Below are 24,381 nucleotides of genomic sequence, written 5' to 3'. Positions count from 1 at the left end.
TCTGGTTTCTAGTCTACACTGTGTGGTCCACCCTCCAGGGCCAAGGGGCCTCAGGTGCTCTAAAGACTTTCCTGCAGGCTTTGGTGGCTCTGTGTTAATGCTGTCAGTCTTCCTGAAGTCCCTGTCTTCTCACTCCCTGCCTGGATCTGCACCCAGCACACATTCTTGACCCCACAAACTCCTCAGTGCCACAGAGACCTGGCACACATTTCTGATCCTAACTCAGGGCCTGGGGCCGGGCAGGTGCTCAGGGTGCTCCATCGCTCAAATCCAAGCCTGTGGAGAGGATGACATTTCAATCCCAGGTTTCTCATGAGCCATAAAACCTTAGTTTCTATAGTGCTATCCTCTTCTATCCACCATGTGAGGGGTCAGGAGCCAACTGACCCCAAGGGTCTAGGAGTCGTGCCATTGACCTGAGTGCCTAGGCTCACAAGCTGGCACCCTTCAATACCACACATTGGGTCTGTCCTCACAGCGGCAGTGTGCTTAACTTGATGGGAGGTAAGTAGCCCAAGGTCAGACAGCTGGACCTGGGTAGACACTAGACTTGGGGACAGACTTTGGAAGCCACTCCCCTGATTCCCCTGTCTCCATGGGGCCTCAGTACTAGAGCCCTCAAGTTTGGTCAGGGAGTGTTTGTGCCTTAACCATGAAAGGCTGCCAGGCTGTGGCTGGGGATGCCCCTGGCTTTCCTCTCCCTCTTACCTATTCCTCAGCCTCTGCACGTGCCCGTCATGGCCTCTGCGTCCTTCATTGTGTCCACTCATGCGCTCACTGGGCCCCTCCTTGGTGCCAGGCACCCACTACTGAGGGGTGCCAAGCCCCTGCCAGAGAAGCTTGGTGCTGGGTCACAGCTGCAAGGGGGCTGGAGGCAGTGGCATCAGAGCAGTGGTCAGTGAGGCCGCTGTTGGGGGAGGGAACGGGAGCAGAAGCTTAGTGGACTGAAGTCCTTAAGCCAGGAAGTAGTTCAGGGTTTAACAAGAGGAGAGACAGGCGTCCCGGGGAGGGAGCAGGCTCAGGACAGGCCTCCAGTGCCGCCTTTGAACCTCACTACAGCGACTTCAACAGCGCAGTGGGAAGCGCCTCAGCTCCTGCCCCTTCTGCTTGCCACAGCCTGGACAGGACCCGGAATCAAACCACAGGCCCTAGGTCACTGCTGCTGGCAAGAACTAGTTCCTCTCCGTCCACGCACCCACGCCCACAACCTGGGCCCTCCCCGAGGTGCTGGGGGAGGCCGTGTCCCTTTCCTGAGTGCCTGGAAGTGACTGCGGGAAGGGAGAACAAGTGACCACGCCCTTTTTTCCGGAGTATAAAGGCAGAGGCGCGCGCGCCAATTCTGGCAGTGTAGCTGCGGGAAACTTTCCACGCGCGCGAGCTACGGGGACGATTTCCGGACGATTTCTGATTGATTTTTTGGCGCTTTTTACCCAAACTTCAGGGGGACGAAAAGCCTCCACCCACCTCCCTTCTCATGGGACTTTGCGGACAGAGCGCCCCGACCGCCTCGAGCTCTGGAGCAGGGCGCCATCCAGGAGCCAGGACGGCGTCGGAAACCACATCATGGCTGCGGAAGCCCAAGACCCTTCGTTTGGTCCTCGTCATCTTCCTGGTTCTGCTGCCGGTGAGTACCCGCCGCGGTCCCTGGCTGGGGAAGAGCGTACCTGGCGCCGGGAGTGAGCAGAGAGAGAGGGGGACACGTCGGGGACGCTTGGTCTGGGTCGCCTGCGGCGGGGCATGCCGGGGCAGGACTAACCCGTGGTGGGAGTCGGGAAGATTGGGGTCCCCTGGCTGGGCAGGAGCGACCCGGCCGCGAGGGAGCAGAGCGCGCGCTCCCCCTGGCTGTCCCGTGAGGCGAGGACCGCACTGAGCTGTCCCGGAGTAAGTTCCAGAATCAAAGGAGGGAGGGAGTCAAGATGGAAACTCCGGAATGAACCTCAGGACACCACAGCACGGTTGCCTCTTTCGTTAGTTAGTTAGTTAGTTAGTTAGTTAGTTAGTTAGTTAGTTAATAACATTAACCCAGGCCAGGCGCAGTGGCTCACGCCTGGAATCCCAGCACTTTGGGAGACCGAGGCGGGCAGATCACCTGAAGTCAGGAGTTGGAGACCCGCCTGGCTAACATGGTGAAACTCCCTCTTTACTAAAAATACAAAAATTAGCCGGATGTGGTGGCAGCAGCTTGTAATCCCAGCTACTCAGGAGGCTGAGGCAGGAGAATCGCTTGAACCCGTGAAGCGACAGGCAGGAGAATCGCTTGAACCCGGGAAGCGAAAGTTGCAGTGAGCCGAGATCGCGCCATCGCACTCCAGCATGGGGGACAAAAGAGAGACTCCATCACACACACACACACACACACACTCTCACACAAATTAGCCCGGAGGACAAGAGCGAGACTCCATCATACACACACACACACACACACACTAGCCGGGCATGGCGGCGTGCGCCTGTAGTTCCAGCTACAATTGCTTGAACCCAGGAGGCAGAGGTTGCAGTGAGCCGAGATTGCACCAATGCACTCCAGCCTGGGCGACAGAGCAAGACTGTCCAAAAAAAAAAAAAAAAAGGTAACTCTTATGTTTACATTGTTAAACGTGTTCCTTGGAGATCCGTTTAACAAACAGCCAGTGAAAAAGCTTTCCAATGCTTTTTTTGCAACTTTCACTTCCTCTGCCCTGAGAGTGGCAGGAAGCAGTTAACCAAGGTGCTTGCAATGTCTTCCACTGTCACCCGTATGTCCCTTCTGCATCCCACGGGCAGGACCACAGGCTGGCCCCTTCCTTCAGCATGAAAGGTGTAAAGTTCTCGTTGTGAGTTGGCTTTGGAAACTGAGATTGGTGGTGGGGTGCGCAATAGGACATATTATAAATAAAATATACAGACTGCCAGGACTTTCTCAGAGTGATTAACGTTTCTCCCAAGAGAGCTAAGGCTCTTTCTGTAATACCAAAAAAGAGGGAGGACAAAACAAGGTTATAGGAACCATGAGAGTTTGCATGTTTTCTTTCAACAAATTCATGCTAAATTCAAAAAGCGGTAACATTTTCACCTCTCAAAAATAACACAGCTGACTTCTACAATAGTTTATAGTGAGTGGACCTACCTGAGGCAGCTAGAAGAATGGCTGTGTCAGGACAGTGGCTCTGAAGAGAGAATGTGTGGATGACCAGTGTAGACAAGGCCAGCAACACGAATTTCACAGTTTTGGGAATGTGAACTCTATACATCCCAAAGGAGGCTTTGATCCCTCCATCAGTCTTGCCTTATTAAATACATTTCAATGCACAATCGCTTTTTAAAATTTTGAAGCTAACACAGATCACATTAGATGTTTTATGGCAGTACATTCAGATTGATCTTCCTTTAAACAAGGGTATTTTACTGCATGGGTAAGCCACAGGTTAATTCACTGTTGCTGCCTAGGTTAGATCCCATCTGACTTTGCCTTTGCTAATTGCAACAGCATTATACTAACTACCCTTGTATGTATCATGTGTCCACATATCCATATGCACCAGCTTATTGGACAATTCTTTTACAAGTTGAATTCTACTTCTCCTTCTGCGGGATAAATCACTTCAGAAGTTTCTTTAAATGTTCACGAATTTTCCTCCAAAAAACCATTGAACCCAGCTTACGGTCACACTTAGTCCACAAATGTGCCTGTGCCCCTACACCCTTGCTACACTTAGCTTTCATTCGTTGCTAGTCTAGGAAGTAAAACGTGATTCATCACATTGTTACGCATTTTCACTCCTTCATGGTATTAGGAATTTTCAAGGATACAGGAGTTTTTGGTACTGGGAGTAGATGATCGGGGGATCCAGATGAGACAGCAGGGGAGGGCGGCAGGGAAGACCAAATTCCCAGCTGTGCACTTGGAAAACCGTGGTCAGCTGGGGCCAGTCCCGGCCACCTGCCATGCCTCTGACTGGAGATAAGGTCTCCATCCTCAGGCTGTCAGGAGGACATCAGATGAGCCTGGAGCTGAGCTCAGTTCCTGACCTGAGGTCCTGGCTCTGTTAATGTTGGGCTGGTCCAATCTCTGTGTCAGGTCCTTCCACGCCATCCCTCTCTTCATCAAAGGAGGAAGTGACAAGTTCCAACAGCTCAGAATCTCAGACTCTGAGGCTCTCAAGGACTCCTGAGATTGGAGGCTGGGAACAGCTGGGCCTTGCTGTGCTTCCCCTCCAGCTCTGTGACACTGGTGTGGCCCCAGCTCCTGCCAGTAAAGTGAAGAGGAGATAAAGATCTTCAACAGCCCTGTGTAAACCTCAGGGCTGTGTTAGCAGGTGTGGGAGGACAGATCACATCCTCAGGGCTGGTGTCAGTCACTCAGGACTCTGGATCCCCAGGGCATATGTCCTCCACCCAGCAGAGGCTGCACCTGCTCCTACCTGCACCGCAGTACCGGCTCCCTGAGCTTAGGACGGAAGCTTTTGAAGACTGGAGTGGAGCGCCATGCGGAGGGGCCATTGAGGAACAGAGGAGCCAGACCTCAAGTGAGGATAGCGACGGCACTGCAGGACCACAGCCTGGTTTACCTGCCGCGCTTCCAGTTGCCCTTCTGGGGGGCGCCCGGCCCGAGTTGGAGTTCGAAGAGTGAGCAGGAAAGGTCCCCTACCATGTGGCTGCAGAGGGCTGCTCATTCAGCCCCTACTGAGAGGTCCCGGTCCCGGTTCCAGTCCTCTGTCCTGTATCCGGCAGTGGCAGGGCAGCGAAGCTCTAACTTCCAGGTTGGGGATGGGGACAGTGGGGACAGTGCCATGCCCCGAGCCTGTGCTGTTGGGCAGCTGGTGTCCTGCTCCCAGCCAGCAACTGCACATCTTCAGGTAGGGGATTTTCCTAACAACCTGGGGAGATGAGGGTGGATCGTTTTCCCTGTCTTACAAGTGGCAAAATGAGATTCAGGAGCAATGTCTCCAGCAGTTTTGGCCTCACCTTGTGTATGATGGTAGCCGTATTTGGGCCTCTGCAGGGCTAGAGTTCTCTGAGCAGCTGCTTCTCTGATCTCTGTCCTGTACTTGGCCTCTGGGAGCTCCTGTGGGTCCTCAGCAGAGTCCACACGGCTCTTTGGGGTCCCCTCTCTGTGCCACAGCCTGGAGCCTGTCCTTAGGCAGTGAGCCAAGGCCGCCACTGCGTTCACCTGATGGGCTTGGGGGGAAAGTGAGTCACCCAGGAAATAGACAGTGAGCCCTTTATTGTCTTTGGAGTCTGGTGGAGCCAGGGAGGACCGACGAACCCCATGTGAATCCTGCTCCCTGGAGCCCACGGTGTGGTGGGTGAGGTGACACCAGGAATCGTATAACTAAAGGAGGTACAGTGAGGGAGGCATGAGATCACCACCCTTGCCTCGCCCTCCTCCAGAGAGGCTGTGTTGGAGGGAGGCCGTGCTGGTGCAAGGCCATAGGATATGATATTTTTGGCCTGGAGGATGATGTCTGGTTACTGTCACCATTGAGAATCATGGAGGGAAGCTAAGCTCCCCTTGACAGGATTTTTATTGTGGCTGAGTCTGAGAATTAAGTTGACATAAGGCAGGTACACAGGAGAAAAGCACATACTACTTTTTTTCTGAGATGCAGTTTGCTCTGTCGCCCATGCTGGAGTGCAGTGGTGCAATCTCAGATCACTGCAAACTCTGCCTCCCAGATTCAAGCCGTTCTCCTGCTTCAGCCTCCTGAGTAGCTGGGATTACAGGTGCCCTCCCTCACGCCCAGGTAATTTTTGTATTTTTAGTATTTTTAGACCAGCCAGGCTGGTCTCGAACTCGAGCTCAGGTGATGCCCCTGACTTGGCCTCTCAAAACGCTGGAATTACAGGCATGAGCCACCACGCCCGGCCAACACACACATTTATTTAATGCAAGTTTTACCTGGCACAGAAGAAGCTGTGAGAGTCAGTTATATACTGAATTAGACCAAGTAACTGGTGAAGAAGCAAGTAAATGTGTGGAGGCTAAAAAGATGAGTGGTTCTATTCTAACAAGGTCTGCAGAGTACTCTCTTGGGCTCCCACTTCTCAACCTTAAAAATAAGGAGATTGTCCTATGTTTCCCTGGGGACTTTCATCTCCTGCTTTTAGGAAACAGAAAAGAGGTCAAAATGATTTTCTTGCAGCTGCTGTTTTTCAATAGCCTTTAATTAATAATAGTCAATGGGCCAGGGTGGTGGGCAGGTGCAATGGCTCACATCTGTAGTCCTGCCAAGGTGGGGATCACTTGAGCCCAGGAGTTCAAGACCAGCCCAGGAAACATAGCAAAATGCTGTCTCAAAAACAAAAACCAAAATAAAACAAAAACCAAAAAACCACACACACACAGAAAATCATGTCGTGTGAAGGAACTCAAGCAGAATGCATACCATTTGATTCCTCATCATATTAAAATGCAACCAGTGTACTGTGACAAAAAGCAGAAGCAGCATTGCTGGGGACATAGGAGCAAAGCGGAGGAGAGGATTACATTGAAAAACGAAGAAACACTGCAGGACGGTAGACGTGTCATTATCTTATGATGGCGGTAGTCCCACAGTGTGTACATACATCCCAATCTACCAAACTACATGCTTCAAAAATATACACTTTGTTTCATATCCATTGTACCTCAATAAATCTATTTTTAAAAAACCTTCAATAGAATATGAACACTTGAGTGTATACTGTATTCTCTATAGCACTTGCACATAGATCATGGAAATATGTTGCATAAAAAGTACCCAATTAAAATTGAATTCTAAAAGGTAATTAACATTAAAATGTGCAGGGGAAAAAAGAGTAAAAACATTAGACTAGACAATCATAGTTTAAATGGTAAACTTATAGGTCTATTTCGATATCAATTATTGCACTAACGGTAAATCCACTGGATACAACAGTTCAAAGGTAGAAAGGGTTTGAAGGGCTGAAAAAAACAAGACTCAGCTATAACTTGTCTATACGAGATGGGACTTCAAAGGAAGACACAGATGCTGTCTGTTGAAAGCAAATAGATGGAAAAAGATACACCATGCAGAGTGTAAGGCCAAGAAAACTGCCGTGGCTATCTCAGTATCAGATGAAGTTGATTTTATTAGCAGTGGACGAGATCCGAGTTACCCTACGTTGAAGGCAGCGAATCCGTACCAGTCCACAGCACCTTCAACTCTTCGCCTCCTGAGAAGAAAGAATTGGACTGAGGGACATAAGGCAGAAGGAGAGACGGAGGCAAGTTTCAGAGCAGGAGTGGAAATTCATTAAAAAGCTTTAGAACAGGAAGGAAAAGAAGAAATGGAAAGAAAAGAAGGAAAGTACAACTTGGAAGATGGCCGAGACTTGAGAAACTAAGTGCGCAGCCGGCCTGCCTGAGTCGGGGTTTTATAGGTTGGCATGCTTACAGAATCTTGCCTTACTTCTCCCCATTCCTGAAATCTCACTGGGAAGCTGCTGATCAGTTTCAGGTGTTTTCTATGTATTAGGGGATTGCCTTTTACTGGCATCGGCTTTAACCAGTTATTACTTTAGAGATACAGTTATCAACCACCTGATGGTTGCCCAACACTGCTGGTGTCAGAAGCGGGGAGCCCTCTCCTGACCTGACTAGCTACCTACTGTAACAATTTTAGGACACAGACTATTATGGGAGATCAAAAGGGACCTTTGTAGTTTAAAAGGTTAATTCTTCAAGGAGTGTAATAATAATCACAAATTGTATGTGCCTAGTAATACAGCTTCAAAACACATGATGCAAAAGCAGAATTAAAAAGAGATTAAATCAGCTGTTTCTCTGCACTTGGTAGCACGATCAGATGAAAACGCCAGTAAAGTGACAAGCGACCTGCACACTGTGAACCACCTTGATTTAACTGACATATAAAGAGCAGGAGTGGAACATCCACTGAACACTCATTCCTTTCTGTGCTCATGATACTTTCACCAAGATAGACGGGTTCTGGGCTATAAAACACATGATATGATCTCTACACTTAATGAAATGAAACTGGAAATCAGTAACAGTATCCATAGAGAATTCTAAAATTTGGTTATTGAACAGCACATTTCTAAAAAAATCTGTGGTTCAGAGAAGAATTCAAAAGGGAAGGTAAAATATTTCAAAATAAATAATAATAACAATATAACATCAAAACTGATTGGAAATCGCTAACAGTGCTCGGGGTGAAATAATACAGCTTTCAATGTTTCTGTTAAAGAATTGGGGGTTGGGGAGATGGGGAGTTACTACCGAAGGGTATGCAGTTCCTTTGTGGAGTGATAAAAATATTCTAAGATTGATTATAGCGACGATTGCATAGCTATGAGTATATTAAAAACTACTGAAATGTAGATGTTAAATGGGTAAATTATATGAATCAGCAAAATTACTAATTATGTGAATTGTGTCTCATTAAAGCTGTCAAAAAAATGTGAAATATATGGCCTGAAGATCTACATTAATCAATCATAAAATATAAGCATAAATTTAAACCAAACAAAGTAACAAGGAGGAACATAAATCAAGGAAATAGAATACAGACCACAAAAAGAACTGACAAAACGGACCATGTGTGGTGGCTTACACCTGTAATCCCAGTACTTTGGGAGGCCCAGGCAGGCAGAATGCTTGAGCTCAGGAGTTGGACCAGCCTGGGCAACGTGGTGAAACCCCAGCTGTACAAAATACACAAATATTCGCCAGGCATCGGGGCACACTCCTGTCTGTGGTCCCTGTCACCTGAGGACTGAGGTCGAAGGACCACTTGAGCCCGGGAGGCAGAGGCTGTAGTGAGCAGAGATTGTGCCACTGCACTCCAACCTGGATGACAGAGGGAGACCCCGTCTCCAAAAAAAAAAGAATTGACAAAATGCAAAGTTGGTCTTCAAATGGAGTAAGAGTGTGAGAGCAGGAGACAGAGACATCGCCTGAACCTAGAGGGACCGCAGCCCGAGAAGGGTTTGAGAAACATGCCTTAGCTTCACCGTCACCAACTACTAGACAGGCTTTGATGTGGAAGAAAGCTACATTTTGTCTTGTTTAGATCCAGGCAGTTGAACAGAGCCCAACATAAGTAGCTTTTATTGTAACCGTTTTGTTTTTGCTCAGGAGCAAAATTATATTACGTTTAATTACAGTTTGTAATGAAGTTGATTTTGTACTTTAAAACGCTCCCAACTTTAAGAAAAGTTACAAAAACTATGCAAAAAATTTGAAAAATAGCTGTTGGCATGATGAAAGCTATTATTGAATTATTTAGTGTGTACTTTCTACAAACAAGGAAATTAACATCAACACGTTACCACTATCTAATAAGCAGACTCTATTCTGATTCTCCAGTTGTCTTCTCGTTGTCATTTATAACACACAGATCATGGCCGGAATCCCTGAATTGCTGTTTCATCTTTTCGTGCCACTCTTTGATATTTAGTGGGAACAGCTTGTCAAAGTCCTTTGTAAAGCAGAAGTTACTTAATGTTTGATGCTATATCCTGACTTTCTTTAAGGTTATATTATAACCCTCATTTGTAAAACTGTGTATCTTTATGTGTGTGTTTGTGTGTGTGTGTGTGAGAGAGAGAGAAAGAGAGAATTCACCCACTAGTAAATTAAACACTTTATCAAACTAAATATATTAGATGCTATTTCTGCTTGAAGGGCTCACGTGTTTTTTGTATTCTTTTTTTTTTTTTTTTGAGACGGAGTCTCGCTCTGTCGCCCAGGTGCAGTGGCGTGATCTCGGCTTACTGCAAGCTCTGCCTTCCGGGTTCACACCATTCTCCTGCCTCAACCTCCTAAGTAGCTGGGACTATAGGCGCCCACCACCCTGCCCGGCTAATTTTTTGTGTTTTTAGTAGAGATGGGGTGTCACTGTGTTAGCCAGGATGGTCTTGATATCCTGACCTCATGATCCGCTCCCCTCGGCCTCCCAAAGTGCTGGGATTATAGGCATGAGCAGCCGCGCCCAGCCTTTTGTATTCTTATAAAATCTTTTCTTGCCAACCACAGTGGTGTGTTCCTGTTATCCACATTACTTGGGAGACTGAGGCAGGAGGACCACTTAAGGCCAGAAGTTCCATGCTGTAGTGGACTACGATCACACCTGTGACTAGCCATTGCATTCTAGTCTGGGCCACATAGCAAGACTGTATCAAAAAAATAAAAAATAAAAATAACTCTTCTGCTCACATTTTCTGTGGTAAAGATATTTTATGTTATAATATGAGAAAAGGATACAGAGGTGTTTTTCTTTATAGAAAATAGCTGCCCTAACAGGCCAAGGAACAAACACGGACACAAAAGAATGAAAGTTTGGAGTTGGAAAGAAGTCCAAGCTCTGATGGGTTTTGCCACTTGGGGTGAAGGGAATGTGAGACGGAGCCTGGGAGAGGTAAGGTCTGGAAACCACTCACGCCCATCTCTGCCTTGTCCCCACAGGTCCAAGTTGACTCTGCCACCATCTCCCGGCAGGACGAAATTCCCCCGCCGCCAGTGGCCTCACAGCAACAGAGGCGCAGCCTCGAGGAGGAGTGTCTAGCAGGTGCACTTTTATTTTTAAAAATCAGTTTATTTTTAATTGACAGATAAACATTGTATATATTTATGGGGTACACCATGATGTTTTGAAATACGTACACATTGTGGAATGGCTAATTCACATACTTATCATGTATTTGTGGTAAGAACACTTAAAAATCTACTCTGCAATTTTCAGCTATACGGATACAGAGCCCTGGGATAAGCCCTCTTCGCCCTCCTCATCTGCTGGTTCTGCATTCGTGGTTGCAAACAACACAGATCAAAAACATGTAGGAAAAATAATGAAAATGATAATACATCAATAAAAGTAGATAAAAAGCAATGCAGTATATAGCACTTATGTACATAGCATGTTTATTGTATTAGGTATTACAAGTAACCTAGAGATGAGTTAAAACATATATGCCTGAGTTATATGCAATACTATCCCAATTTGTATCAGGGAGTAGAGTATGTGCAGTTTGTTTCACGAAATATATTCCCTGTGAATAGAAGGAAGAACTGTTCAACGTTGTTTTAATAACTCTAGTGAGCATGTCGCACAATACATCTCTTGAATTTATTTCCCCCATCTAACTGAAATTTTGTATCCTTTGACCAACATATCTCCAACCCACCATCCAACTGCAGCACTGGTAATAACCACTCTACTGTCTACCTCTATGAGATTAACTTTTAAGATTCCACATATGTGAGATCATAAGGTGTTTGTCTTTCTGTGCCTGGCTTATTTCACTTAGCACAGTATCTCCAGGTTCATCTATGCTGTCAGAAATGACAGAATTTCCTTCTTTGTTAAGGCTGAATAGTATTCCATTATGTCTGTGTAGTACATTTTCTGTACCTTTTCATCATCGATGGACACTTAGATTGATTAAATGTCTTAACCATTGTAAATAATGCTCCAGTGCACATGGGAGGGAAGATATCTCTTCAACATACTGATGTCATTTCTTTTGGATGTATACCCAATAGTAGGATTGCTAGATCATATAGTTGTTCTATGTTTTGTTTTTTGAGGAACCTCCATACTGTTTTCCATAATGGCTGTACTAATCTCCATTCCCACCAACAGTGTACCAGCGTTCTTTTTTCTCCCCATCATCATTAATACTTGTTACCTTTTGTCTTTTTGGTAATAGCCATTCTTACAGGTGTGTAGTGATACTTCACTGTAGTTTTGATTTGCATTTCCCTGATCAGTGATGTTGAGCATTTTTTCATGTATCTGTTGGCCACTTCTATGTCTCCTTTTGAGAAGTGTCTTTCAGGTCCCTTGCCCATGTGTCCATTTTAATTGGATTATTTGATTGCATGCTATTGAGATGTTTGAGTTCCTGTGTATTTTGGATGTTAACCAAAATCTTGGATCTTTTGGATATTGATCTCTCAACCTGTAGGTTGTCTCTTCACTCTGTTCATTGTTTCCTTTGTTGTGCAGAATCTTTTTAGTCTAACGTAATCTCATCTATTTTTGCTTTTGTTGCCTGTGCTTTTGGGGTCATAGCCTAGAAATCATTGTGCAGATCAACATCCTGAAGATTTTTCCCCTGTTTTCTTGGAGTGGTTTTACAGTATCAGGCCTTATGTTTAATCTTTAGTCCATTTTGAGTTTTTGCATATGATGTGAGATAAGGGTGTTATTTCATTCTTCTGCATATCAATAACTTATTTTCTCAACACCATTTATTGAAGAGGCTGTCCTTTCCCCATTTTGTGTTCTTGGTATCTTTGTCACAATCAGTCAACTGTAAATGCATTGATTTATATCTGGGGTCACTATTTCATCCCATCAGTTTATCTTCATTTATGCCATTACTATTCAGTTTTGATTACTATACCTTTATAATATATTTTAAAATCAGTTAGTATGATGCCTCCATCTTTGTTCTTTTTCTTTGTTTTGCTTAAGATCACTTTGGCTATTTGAAGTTTTTTGTGGTTCCATACAAATTTTAGAAGTGTCTTCTCTGTTTTGGTGAAAAATGTCATTGGAATTTTAATAGACATTGCACAGAATCTATAGATCACTTTGGGTAGTTGGATGATTAAACACTACTGAGTTTTCTAATCCATGAACATGTACTGTCTTTCCATTTATTTGTGTCACTTTCCATTTCTTTCATCAATGTTTTAAAATTTTCAGACCTTTCATGTCTGTCATAAATTCGTTTAAAAGAGTTTCTGCCTTGACAACCATTTTTAGGCCCGATATAAGTTGTTTAAAACCCAATCATACCACAACATCTTTTGCCCAATTAGTAATTCCTTTCCCTCTTCAATTGTTTTTGATCTAGCACATTTGTTCTTCATCTCCCTGACCCCAAACCCAACACATCCTATAGCAGCTGACTACAATAAAACCTAATAGCTCACACCAGAGCTGTGTGGACCTTCTTTGCAGGTGTTGTCTTCTACAATCCCTGTGGAAAGCCTAGGGTATAATGCCCATGGATCTTTATAAAGGTGTAGTCCCATGGGTCCTCTTTCTCTGTCTCTTGCTCCCCTACACACCGGGTTGTGTCCTTGGACTGGATGGCTCCCCACTTCCCATAAGTGCTGCAAAGTGTGCTATCCTCTTCTCTCTGGAGTCTGTAAGTAATACAGCACTTCTGTGTTTCCTGTGTTTTTTTCGTGTTGCTTCCTCTGTGTTTTCCCTAACTGACACATCTGAACCTAACATCTTTCTCCATCTTGGCTCTCTTTTAAAGAGTGGCTATCTCCTAAGGAGTAGGTCAGACAAGAGGCACGGGGGCATCTACCAGTAAAAGTAATTGTCTTGTGGAAGGGACACCTGCAAGATGAACATCCAATTAGGCATTAGACAGTCCACCAGGATAAGGAAGTTTCCTGTGAACATTTGTGATGAAATCCACTGGATCCCCATCCAGGCAAAGCTAGAGTTTATAGCCTCCCTATGGAGGAAAACCTCAAGACCAAATCAGAAAAAAAAAATCAGCTACCACCTTGGTTGAATTTGTTCCTAAGCATTTTTTTTTGTGGCTATTATAAATGGGATTTTCCAGATAGTTTCTTTTTAATGTATAAAAATTTGACCATGTACTTACTTTAACCACCTAGTTTTATATTTTCACGTGGTTTCATGTATCCAGTTAGTGTTCTGTTCTTTCAGATTGAATAACTGTTGGGGTGATCAGACCCAACACCAGGCTGTGGGGGCTACGAAGTCTGGTGGAGTCAAAGGAATGAGAAAACACAAGTTGAGAGAGAAAGTGGGACCAGGGGGCCAATGCTAGCATGGAGGCTGTGAAGGCCCAGAGCTCTGGGGGCCCACACTGTTTATTAGTGATCCAACAAAGAAATAGGTAGTGAGGATGTGGGGGTTGAAAGGAAACGAGGTATCAAGTGCAGCTGTGATGGTTTAGCATTTTCTTTGAAACTTGAGATAATGGGGGTGCTAGAAGCAAGGAGCCAGCAAGTTCAGACATATTCCAAAGGACACAAGGGGTTTTAGAGCCTGGACCCTGGACAGGTTCTAAGCCCTGCCTCGGCTTCTCTCCCAACACTCAGCTTTTTCCCAACATGCCCCTCTTTTCTTTTTTGTAAAACTGTCACAGCTATCATTGCTTGTTCTTGATGGCAGCTTCTCTCCAGTGGTGGTTTCTGCATCTGCAGACTAAAAGGAGACAGCACAAGCATATGATTGTTAGAACCAAATTTGCAAGTGTAGAGCTTTCAGTGGCCTTAATCCATTTAAGAAGAGTGATTGTAGACCCATCAGCTGTCTTGTTCAAAATATCAGTTCCAGGGAACAAGTTCAAGTGAGCCTGAGAGGCTTCAAAAACCTGCTCTTTTAGTTTTATAATATCAAGGGTGAGATTTTCATCTCTGCCCTCCAGATGGTGTTTAAGAGAAACATAACACAACTTTGAATCCAAAAGGTTCTCTTTTTGTTTTTAAATTAATTGAGGAAGGCAATTGCAGGCTGTGCAGCCCTAACTTGCCGGTTGGTGATCCAGCTTCATTTTTCTTCGCCCTTATTCAAAATGGAGTCTGGTTTGAATGCTTCTTACATATTTCCCCCTTCCCTTTTACAAGAGGACCCTTAATTCTAAGGGTTGCAGAAGGATGAAGGTCTGTCTTCTGTAACTTCTTCATGCTGAATAGGGGTGATGAAATTCCTGCCTACCTATTAGGGTCTCTTGTATTCAGGGTAGAGAGGAGTTCAGTCAGAAAACATTGGTCTGTTAAGCATCTATTGTACCTTTGAATCCCAACAAAAGGTAAAACCCTGGCGCTCCAGCAGTTTCTCAGCATGATTCATACTGGGGGAATCCGGTCCATGGTTGGGATCCATGGATCCCTCTAGTCTCCCATTCCATGGTTGTGCACATCTTGAGCACACCCACATGGTTTGTTCATCTCCTGCAAAAACACAAACATACCTTCACCCCTACATTACTAAATCTACTGAAATAGAAGCAAAGGCCTCCTTTTTTTTTTTTTTTGGCTGAAGCATTTGTAACTCAGCCTCTGCCTCTTTGGTTATTTACCACAGGGTAAAACTTACCATTGATAATGAGAAGCAGGCTTCTTCTGATTAACAGAAGGCATAGAGAAAGCAAATGGAGGCTTATCCTTCTTGTGCAACAGTATAGCAAAAAAGCAATCCTTAAAACTTCAATTTTCACTGTACAGGTGGATCCACTAGATGCTGTGGTGATGTATCTTGATGATGATCTCTTCATATTTAATCTGTTTAGGATTTTTTTGGCTTCATGAATATGGATGTCCATTTCCATCCAGATTTGGGACATTTTCTTTAATTATTTCTTTATTTACACTTTCTGTTCCTTTCACTTTCTCTGATGCTCCTTGAACCACCATAATGCATATATTGTTTTGCTTCATAGTAACCATTGGTACTGTTGGCTTTCTTCCCTCTTTTTCATTCTTTATTTTCTTTTTCTTGTGACTTAGTAATTTCAAATGCTCTGTTTTCAAGCTCACTGATTCTTCTGATTAATCAACTCTGCTGTTGATATTCTCTGTGGAATTTTTTAGTTCAGATATTGTGTTGTTTAATTTTAGAATTTCTGCTTGGTTCTTTATTATGCTGTCTGTATATATTAAACTACTCATTTTGATAATGTATTGTTTTCTGACATGACTTAGTTGTCCATCTGTATTCTCTAGTAGCTGATTAAGCTTCTTTAAGATGAGTATTTTCAATTCTTTGTCAGGCTGTTGTAAATGTCTGTTTGTTTCGGGTTGGTTACTTGTGCTTCATTTTGTTTCTTTGATGCCGTCACAGTTCCCTGATTGCTCAGGAGCCTGTGGCGATGTGTTCCAATGTGCTTTGATGAAGCAGGGACTTATTCCAGTATTTACAGACTGGCTTTGTCAGGGAACGCCCTTCACCAATCAGCCTGTACACAGATTCTGGGCAGGCCATGTGGTGTGGTTCAAGGCTGGTCAGAGCCTGTATCCAGAGAGGTGACCTGAGGCCTGGTTCCATGGGGGCTGAACTGGCACTGGAGTAGGCCTTGTACTTGGGTCTGCAGATGTCAGCCAGGTGCTGTGATGGGCCTCATCCTTGGGTCCACAGGGAAGGACCTGGAGCCTGAGTTCATGGGGACTGACCAGGACTAGGGCAGACCTGGAAGCTGAATCTGTGGAGGTGGGTCAGGATCCTGGGTCTGTAGTGCTAGCCTGAAGGCACAAGCTAAGACTGATATCTTAGCTTATCATGCCCTTATCTCTATGTCCTTCCAGACTTCTGTCTCCTGCACTTTCTTGTTCTTTATTCCATAGGGATACATTGGATGATTTCTGTCAGTCAGGCACCATGCTAATGGGGATAATTGTAAGAGGCCCTGCTCTCATGGAACCTTTTCTCTGGGATAGTGTTAAGATACACAGATCAAAATAACAGTCAGAAATTCCTGATAGGAACCATGAAGAATAATCAGGTGATGAGTGAGACAGAGATGAGGTTGGTGGGGCCTCTCGAGGATGGTGATTTGGGCCAGTATCCAAAGTTGGACAGCAGTAGTTGTGCAGAGAACCAGAAATAGTGCTCCTGAGCAGCCTCCCCGGGAATGACAACCGGAGGGTGCAGGGCCTGGGGGATACTGAGCAAAGATAGGGCCACCATAGTGAGTGGACAGCAAACAGGTCAGGTGGACCAGCATGGGCAGATCACATGTAGACGAGGTTGGATTTTATTTTGTTATTTTATTTTACTGTTTAAAAAAAAAAAAAGCCTGAGTGTGGTGTGCTGTGGTGTGGTGTGGTGTGGTGGCTCATGCCTGTAATCTCAGCACTTTGGGAGGCCCAGGCGGGTGGATCACCTGAGGTCAGGAGTTTGAGACCAGCCTGGCCAATATGGTGAAACACCATCTCTACTAAAATTACAAAAAATCAGCGGGACGTGATGGTGGGTGTCTGTAATCCCAGCTACTCGGGAGGCTGAGGCAGGAGAATCGCTTGAACCTGGGAGGTGGAGGTTGCAGTGAGCTGAGATCGTGCCACTGCAGTCCAGCCTGTGCAACAAGAGTGAAACTCCATCTCCAAAATCTGTCTCCAGACAACAACAACAGCACAAAAACAACAAAAACACAAAAGTAAAATGTTTCAAAGATTTGTATTGATTACATATTGAAATGTAGTGTTCTGGATATTTTAGGTTAAAAATAGATCGTTAAAATTAATTTGACCTCGTTCTTTTTACCACTTTAATATGGTTCTCATAGAATTTAAATTTCTTATGTGGTTTGTATTATATTTCTGTCAGCAGTGCCAGTCAAAGGTATGTAATAGATGCAGAATTGATGACAAGAGTGGATTTCTCTCTCTGGATTCCACTGAGGGCCAAAAGAGAAGTTTCTCCACCACTCTCAGCCTCTGGGAATTCTGCAGTGACCCATTCATTGGCTTTTCTCCCCCTTCCCAGGATCTCATAGATCAAAACGTACTGGAGACTGTAACCCATGCACAGAGGGTGTGGATTACACCAATGCTTCCAACAGTGAACCTTCTTGCCTCCCATGTGCAGTTTGTAAATCAGGTACAGAATGTGTGGACCTCTCGTCCAGAGGTGGAGTGCAGGAATGAGCTGGGAGTTGTAGCCGACATGAGTCAGGGAACCAAGTTCCAGCCCAACTTGTTCATCACCCTGTTTCATGATTATGACTTTGGTTGATGAAACAAAAATAGAAAGAAATATTTTCTATGATGCATGCCACCTGGCTGGTAAATCTTCTAAACTATTGGCTGCAAGGAGTTGGGGGCATCATTACAGCACAGAGAAGTCCTGGCTGAGTGGATGGGGCTGAGTTTTAGGGTTGGCATGGGTCTGCTCTGTGACCAGGCTGTCTTCCCCGGGCTTTGCATTCCTGGCAGGTGCTCGGGCTTGCTCAGCCTTCAGGTTCACAGGCCTCTACTGCCTCCCCAGCAGGCTGGTTTTTTGGGAAGTCACACAAGGGCTCCTCTCCTTGCAGAGTCTCTCAGATGATACCCTGTGCCTCCTTTGCTACTGACCATGTCATCTAAATGGTGCTTTTTCCCTAATCTGTTGTAATAAATAATAAATCACGGACCTTTTGTATTGGTCCTTATGTACAGGGTGGGTGTCCTGTGTGAGCCCTGAGTGTGCTGGCGCAGAAACCGGCCCTCAGAACTCCTTGGCGAACTGAATTGAGCTGAGCTGAGGGGGAGGGGGTTGGGGTGGTGAGGAAGGGTCAAGGGAAACTTCAAGGGAACACATTCCTAAAACCTTGTGCTCTGTCATCAGATGAAGAAGAGATGAGTCCCTGCACCACGACCAGCAACACAGTGTGTCATTGCAAACCAGGAAGTTTCCGGAATGGCAATTCCACTGAGATGTGTCAGAAGTGCAGCACAGGGTGAGACAGCAGCCAAGGGGCTCCCGACAGCTGTCAGGAACCTGAGAAGATCTGAGCCACCTGGTACCCCTATCTCTCTGCTTACCCCATGGAGCCTCCAGCCCCATGAGGCATCCTTGTGCCTTTGGGGTGTCTTGAGCCTGCAGTGGCCCCTCCTGGTCCGTCTGCCTGTCCCAACCCCTACCCCCTGCAGCAGCCCCTACCCACCCCTCCCCAGCACGAGTCCCTTTGGCCAGGCTGAATTGTTCACTGGGCACAGGAGGTGACTTTCTAGGTCCTTTGAAACTTTTCAAGGGATCTAGGAAATGTGATTTCCTTTTGAAATCAGAAGAAACACTTGATCCAGTGTGGCTTGTATTTGTCCTTATTCCAAATTGGTTTAAAAAATGTAATTTTTCATATTTTTTATGCAGGTGGGGACCCATGAAGGAAAAAGTGCCCGTAGCCCACAAAAGTCATAATAAGGCTGTGGGTGGAGCTGCCTTAAGTTCCCATGAGGACCTGAGCCCATCCCGCTGGCCTCACACCTGGCGCCTGACTTCTCAATAAGTCCTTCTTTTTCCTATTTCGGTTTTAGGGGCAAAGAGTAACTTGCTCATCTCTGGCCCTCCACTGTTTGCTGTGATTGGGAGGAACCAGCAGCAGACAGGGTGGGGCGAGGGCTCACTGGTACTGTGGGTTAACTGGAGGAAGGGGCTGAGCTTGTGGCCACAGGGGCTTGTGATCTTCCCCTGGAGTGTGGCTCCTCCTAGTGCAGCCTCCCCTGCAGCCCAGGGAAGTTCCGTGTATGCCCAGCACAGAAGGCTCCTGGAGCTGCAGCTCTGACCCCAGAGCAGGGAGGCTGAGGGGCTGAAGTGCGCATGCTCAGACCCTTCCCCAGCCTCAAGAAGAGAGCATAGGGGGACCCCCTGCTGACACAAGGAGCCTGTCCTCCTCTGACGTCTTCTCAAGGACATTGGGCAGGGAGGGTGGCCTCTCTTTTATCCCACCTGGCCAGCTTTCCATCAGTAGTCCCCGTCTCCCTCCCTGTGTGTACCCAGGTGTCCCAGAGGGAAGATCATGGTCAATGATTGTACGCCCTGGAGTGATATCAGCTGCACTGCATCAGCTGCCAGTTCCACTGGGGAAACCCCAGCGGCGGAGGACACAGTGCCCACCTGCCTGGGGACTCCTGCCTCTCCCCGTTTCGTCCTAACCATCGATGATGAATGGATCCTCTTCGTTGCAGGTGTCTTATTCATTGTGCTTGCGGCTCTTTGCTTTTCTTATAGGAAGAAACTCATTTCTTCAGTGAAAGGCATCTGCTCAGGTAGGTGCTGGCTGAGGGTGGGGGCGCTGGACACTGTCTGCCCTGCCCCCTCCCACTCCGTTCCCACAGACAGTAATCCCCATCCCTGCCCCTGGTCCAAGTGTCTCCAGCCTGGCTCCATCTTCCACCTTGCGATCGCCCCATCCCCACATCCCGTGTATACCCCAGGACCCTGGTCTCATCGCTTTTCTCGGGGCTGGGGGTCCCCTCATCTCCCAGCCAAGTCTAGGAGGGCAGGGCCAGTTCCTCCCACTTTCAGGCCCAGCCAGGCAGGGGGCAGTCGGCTCCTCAACTGGGTGACAAGGGTCAGGATGAGAAGTGGTGGCAGAATTTATTCAGCCTTGTTCAGAACAGAACATAGAGATTTTCCATGTGTTGGTTTTTACTCTAGTTCCCCTTCTCATCCCCCTTCCTCAGGGTGTCCCCGAATTGCAAGGCCCTATTCCTGTTCCCAGCCCCAGGGCTCCTTGTCTGGTGTCCCTGCCCCCAGCCTACCCCTGTGCCCCGCTGTCCTCTGGGAGGGAGGTGCTGTGTGGGCGCCTCCCCGCCTGCTAACGAGACTCCTTCTCTTCCAGGTGGTGGAGGGGACCCCGAACGTGTGCGCAGAGTGAGTTGGTTTCTTCAGAAACTGGGGGCTTCATGGGTTCAGGAACTGCTTCCCGTCCACTGCCGAGCCCGGGTGGGAACAAACCCTTGTCCTCATAGCTGCCCTGACTCTGACGTGGCCTCGGGTATCTGGGCTGACTGTGGGGGACACATGGCCATTTTGAGCAGCACACAGACTGGCGGGCCGTGCTGCAGCCCCGTCCTTCCTGCAGGCTGGGTGACACCATCACTCCATAGCTGGCCCCGTGGGGATGGGGTGACCACCTGACCCACCTCCGCAGTGGGTCCTGGATGTGCTGAGCCTCAGCTGCCTGGGCTGACCTCATTGGAAGGGATTGGGGATGGCAGGTCCAGCTGCCAACTGGGGACCTTGAAGCTGAGCCCTGGGTGTGGACTTGAGTGGGCTGTTTGCCTTCCCAAGGTCTTTTTCTGGCGTTCACGTTCTTCACAAGTTATTGGGGTGGAGGACAATGCCTGCAACGAGACCCTGACCACCAGATTCTTGCAGCCCACCCAGGTCTCTGAGCAGGAAATCCAAGGTCAAGAGCTGGCAGAGCCAACAGGTGTGACTGTACAGTCGCCAGAGGAGCCACAGCGTCTGCTGGTGAGTTGAGGAGGGACTGTGCCATGCCTGGCCTGCTGCCTACACAGGACATTGAGGACAGTGGGAGATGGCAGTGCCTCCGCTCTCCTGGCCCAAGGGGACATGAAGCCTTTGGGAGACAGGGGACTGCAGGGGACGGAGCAGCTGCACTGAGGTGGTGACTGTGCCAGTCTGCAGGACATCTGCTTCTTATTCCCTGTCCCCAGAGCCTGGATCTCCACAGGCATACAGTGGGTGTCACGGGGTTCGTTGATGACTGACTAAGGCTGCACAGTCTCCATCGTGTGCTCCTAACAGAACTCAGGGAGCCCCTGCTTGAAACAGCAGAAGTTTTAGATGTACTTCAAAATTCTCACCGCATTGAACATACTTCACAGTAAATCTTTGTCCGGATATCTAATCAAGTATGTAAGGAGGCTTCTGGGAGGAAGTAGGATTTCTGAGTCAGTGCGTAGAAGTGCTTTTGTATTACACAAACACACATATCTATTCACTTGGATTCACCAGTTTTGATATGACATTGAGTAGGTGTGAAATCTGGACACACATTTTTTTTTTTTTAAGCTTTGAAAGTTCTTTCCTTCAAGATAAGATGATCCTATCTAATTTCTTATGAACTTTGAAAGAACAATTTGGTTTGTAGCATTCACCAGTGGAACGTAGGTGCCATTTCTTTTGTGATGCTGTGTGAAGTGAGGAACTCTCTGAATTGTTCTGAGTCATTGTCTCCTTCCTCCTCGCCTGTTTAAGAAGTGATTCTCCTATTCTCTGCTTTTGGCTCCTCTTTGATTACTTGTCAAATACTTTTCTGGACAGGGATCACTTTCCACCCGTTTTCTTCCTTTCCTATAGCTACACCCCATGTTTTTTTTTTAATGAAGAGAAGTATAAAAAGGGAAGAAAACAAACAAAAAATGTCAGCAATTACTCCATGCTGCTGAATCGCATTGCACCTTTGTTTTGTAATTTGTAGAGTTCTGATCTTGCTATGTTGCCCAGGCTGGTCTCAAACTCCTGGCCTCAAGTCATCCTCTCACCTTGGCCTCCCAAAGTGGTGGGATTACAGGCATAAGCCACTGCACCTGATTGCATTGCACATTTTTTGAAAGTGGTAAATGCAGAGCCACACATCTGCCATACTGTAGGAAGGTTCTCAGTCATAGTGGTAGTCCCCCAACACTTCCTCCAGCCCCTGTCCCTTCTTAATTCAGGTAAATACAACAGAGAATTTCTTGTGATTCTTTGTGGAAATCTTTATGCATATGTCACGTATATTCATACAAGCATATGTACATTTTGTTTACATTACAGGGATTATGTTACATATAATACACTGCCAAAGGAAACTTGTTTTCATTTTTTCTTTTTCCTTTTTCAAATTTATTTTGATTCAGGGGGTACATATGCAAGTTGTTACCTGGTTACATTGTTTGATGCTGAAATTTGGGGTATGAATGATTTTATCCAGGTTGTGGGCATAGTATCCAACAGTTAGTTTTTCACCCCTTCCTCCTCTCCCTCCCTCCCCGCCCTGGTAGTCGCCAGTGTCTATTGTTGCCGACTTTATCTTTGTAAGTACCTGATGTTTAGCTCCCACTTATGAGTGAGAACATGCAGTATTTGGTTTTGCGTTCCTACGTTTAATCACTTAGGATGATGGCCTCCAGCTTCATCCATGTGGCTGTAAACAATATGATCTCATTCTTTTTTATGGCTGTGTAGTCTCCCATGGTGTATATATACCACATTTTCTTCATCCAATCCACTGTTGATGGGAACCTAGGTTGATTCCACGTCACTGCTATTATGGATAGTGGTGTTTTTTGGTAGAATGATTTGTTTTCTTTTCTTTTTTTTTTGGTGATGGAGTCTTGCTCTGTCACCCAGGCCGGAGTGCAGTGGTATGATCTCGGCTCACTGCAACCTCCGTCCCTCCAGGTTTAAGCAATTCTGTGCCTCAGCCTCCAGAGTACCTGGGATCACAGGCACGTGCCCCCACACCCAGCTAATTTTTTGTATTTTTAGTAGAGACGGGGTTTCACCATCTTGGCCAGGCTGGTCTTGAACTCCTGACCTCGTGATCCACCCGCCTCGGCCTCGCAAAGTGCTGGGATTACAGGTGTGAGCCACTGTGCCTGGCAGATTTGTTTTCTATATGTACCCAGTAGTGGGTTTGCTGTGTTAAATAGTAGTTGTTTTAAAATTCTTTGAGAAATCTCCAAGCTCCTTTCCATAGTGGCTGAACTAATTTACATTCCCACCAAAAGTATATAAATGATCCTTTTTCTTCATAGTCTCGCCAGCATTTATTGTTGCTGACTTTATTTTTCTTTCTTTTTTTTTTTTTTTTTTTTTTTTGAGACGGAGTCTCACTCTGTCACCGAGGCTGTAGTGCAGTGGCACAGTCTCGGCTCACTGCAAGCTCTGCCTCCCGGGTTCGCGCCATTCTCCTGCCTCAGCTTCCCAAGTAGCTGGGACTACAGGCCCCCACCACCATGCCCAGATAATTTTTTGTAATTTTAATAGAGACGAGGTTTCACTGTGTTAGCCAGGATGGTCTCGATCTCCTGACCTCGTGATCTGCCCGCCTTGGCCTCACGAAGTGCTGGGATTACAGGTGTGAGCCACCACGCCCAGCCTGTTACTGGCTTTTTAATAATCGCCATTCTTACTGTATGAGATGGTATCTCATTGTACTTTTGATTTGCATTTCTCATGATTCATGATGATGAGCATTTTTTCATGTTTTTGGCCACTTGTATGTCTCCTTTTGAGGAGTCTTTTGCCCATTTTTAATGGGGTTGTTTTCTGTGTGTTCATTTAAGTTGCATATAACTCCTGAATATTAGACCTTTGTCAGATGCATAATTTGCAGATACTTTCTCCCATTCTGTAGGTTGTCTGTTACTCTGTTGATACTTCTTTATTTTTTTGAGACAGACTCTCACTCTGTCACCTAGGCTGGAGTTCAGTGGCATGATGTCAGCTCACTGCAACCTCCACCTCCCAGGTTCAAGCTATTCTCCTGCCTCAACCCCCTATTAGCTGGGATTGCACGTACACACACCACCACGCCCAGCTAATTTTTGTATTTTTGGTAGAGGTTTTGTCTTGTTGGTCAGGCTGGTCTTGAACTCCTAACCTCAGGTGATCTATCTGCCTCGTCCTCTCAGTGCTGGGATTACAGGCGTGAGCCCCCACGCCTGGCCTGTTGATAGTTTCTTCTGTTGTGCAGAAGGTCTTTAGTTCAATTAGATGCCACTTGACAATTTTTGTTTTTATTGCATTGCTTTTGAAGACTTAATCATAAATTCTTTGCCATGGCTGATGTCCAGAAGGGTGTTTTCTAGGTTATATTCTAGGATTCTTATAGTTAACCTTTAAACCACGAACTATAAGAGGTTTAAAGGTAAAGCTTACCTTTAAACCTTTAATGCACCTTGAGTTAATTTGTGTATAGGTGAAAAGTTGGAGTCTAGTTTCT

The 24,381-nt window shown here is 46.2% G+C and overlaps 1 protein-coding gene across 4 annotated transcripts in view; it reads left to right on the top strand.

Moving 5' to 3' along the window:
- Positions 1-1,328: 1,328 nt before the first annotated feature.
- The window catches only part of LOC111545698 (tumor necrosis factor receptor superfamily member 10D-like), a 29,915-nt gene continuing 6,862 nt past the window's right edge, over positions 1,329-24,381 (top strand). The window contains exons 1-7 of one of the 4 annotated variants that reach the window (XM_023216720.2): positions 1,329-1,624; positions 10,409-10,511; positions 17,427-17,540; positions 18,267-18,378; positions 19,419-19,687; positions 20,263-20,294; positions 20,715-20,897. In XM_023216720.2, the coding sequence (XP_023072488.1) occupies positions 1,475-1,624; positions 10,409-10,511; positions 17,427-17,540; positions 18,267-18,378; positions 19,419-19,687; positions 20,263-20,294; positions 20,715-20,897 (963 nt within the window). In that variant the 5' untranslated portion in view covers positions 1,329-1,474. The remainder of the gene's footprint in view (positions 1,625-10,408; positions 10,512-17,426; positions 17,541-18,266; positions 18,379-19,418; positions 19,688-20,262; positions 20,295-20,714; positions 20,898-24,381) is intronic. The other 3 variants (XM_023216723.2, XM_023216721.2, XM_023216722.2) reach the window with 3 other exon arrangements.

Source organism: Piliocolobus tephrosceles, chromosome 7 (genome assembly GCF_002776525.5).
Source record: "Piliocolobus tephrosceles isolate RC106 chromosome 7, ASM277652v3, whole genome shotgun sequence".
Lineage (NCBI taxonomy): Eukaryota > Metazoa > Chordata > Mammalia > Primates > Cercopithecidae > Piliocolobus > Piliocolobus tephrosceles.
The sequence above is the reverse complement of the archived record's forward strand: the minus strand, read 5'-3'. Positions and strand labels throughout refer to the sequence as shown.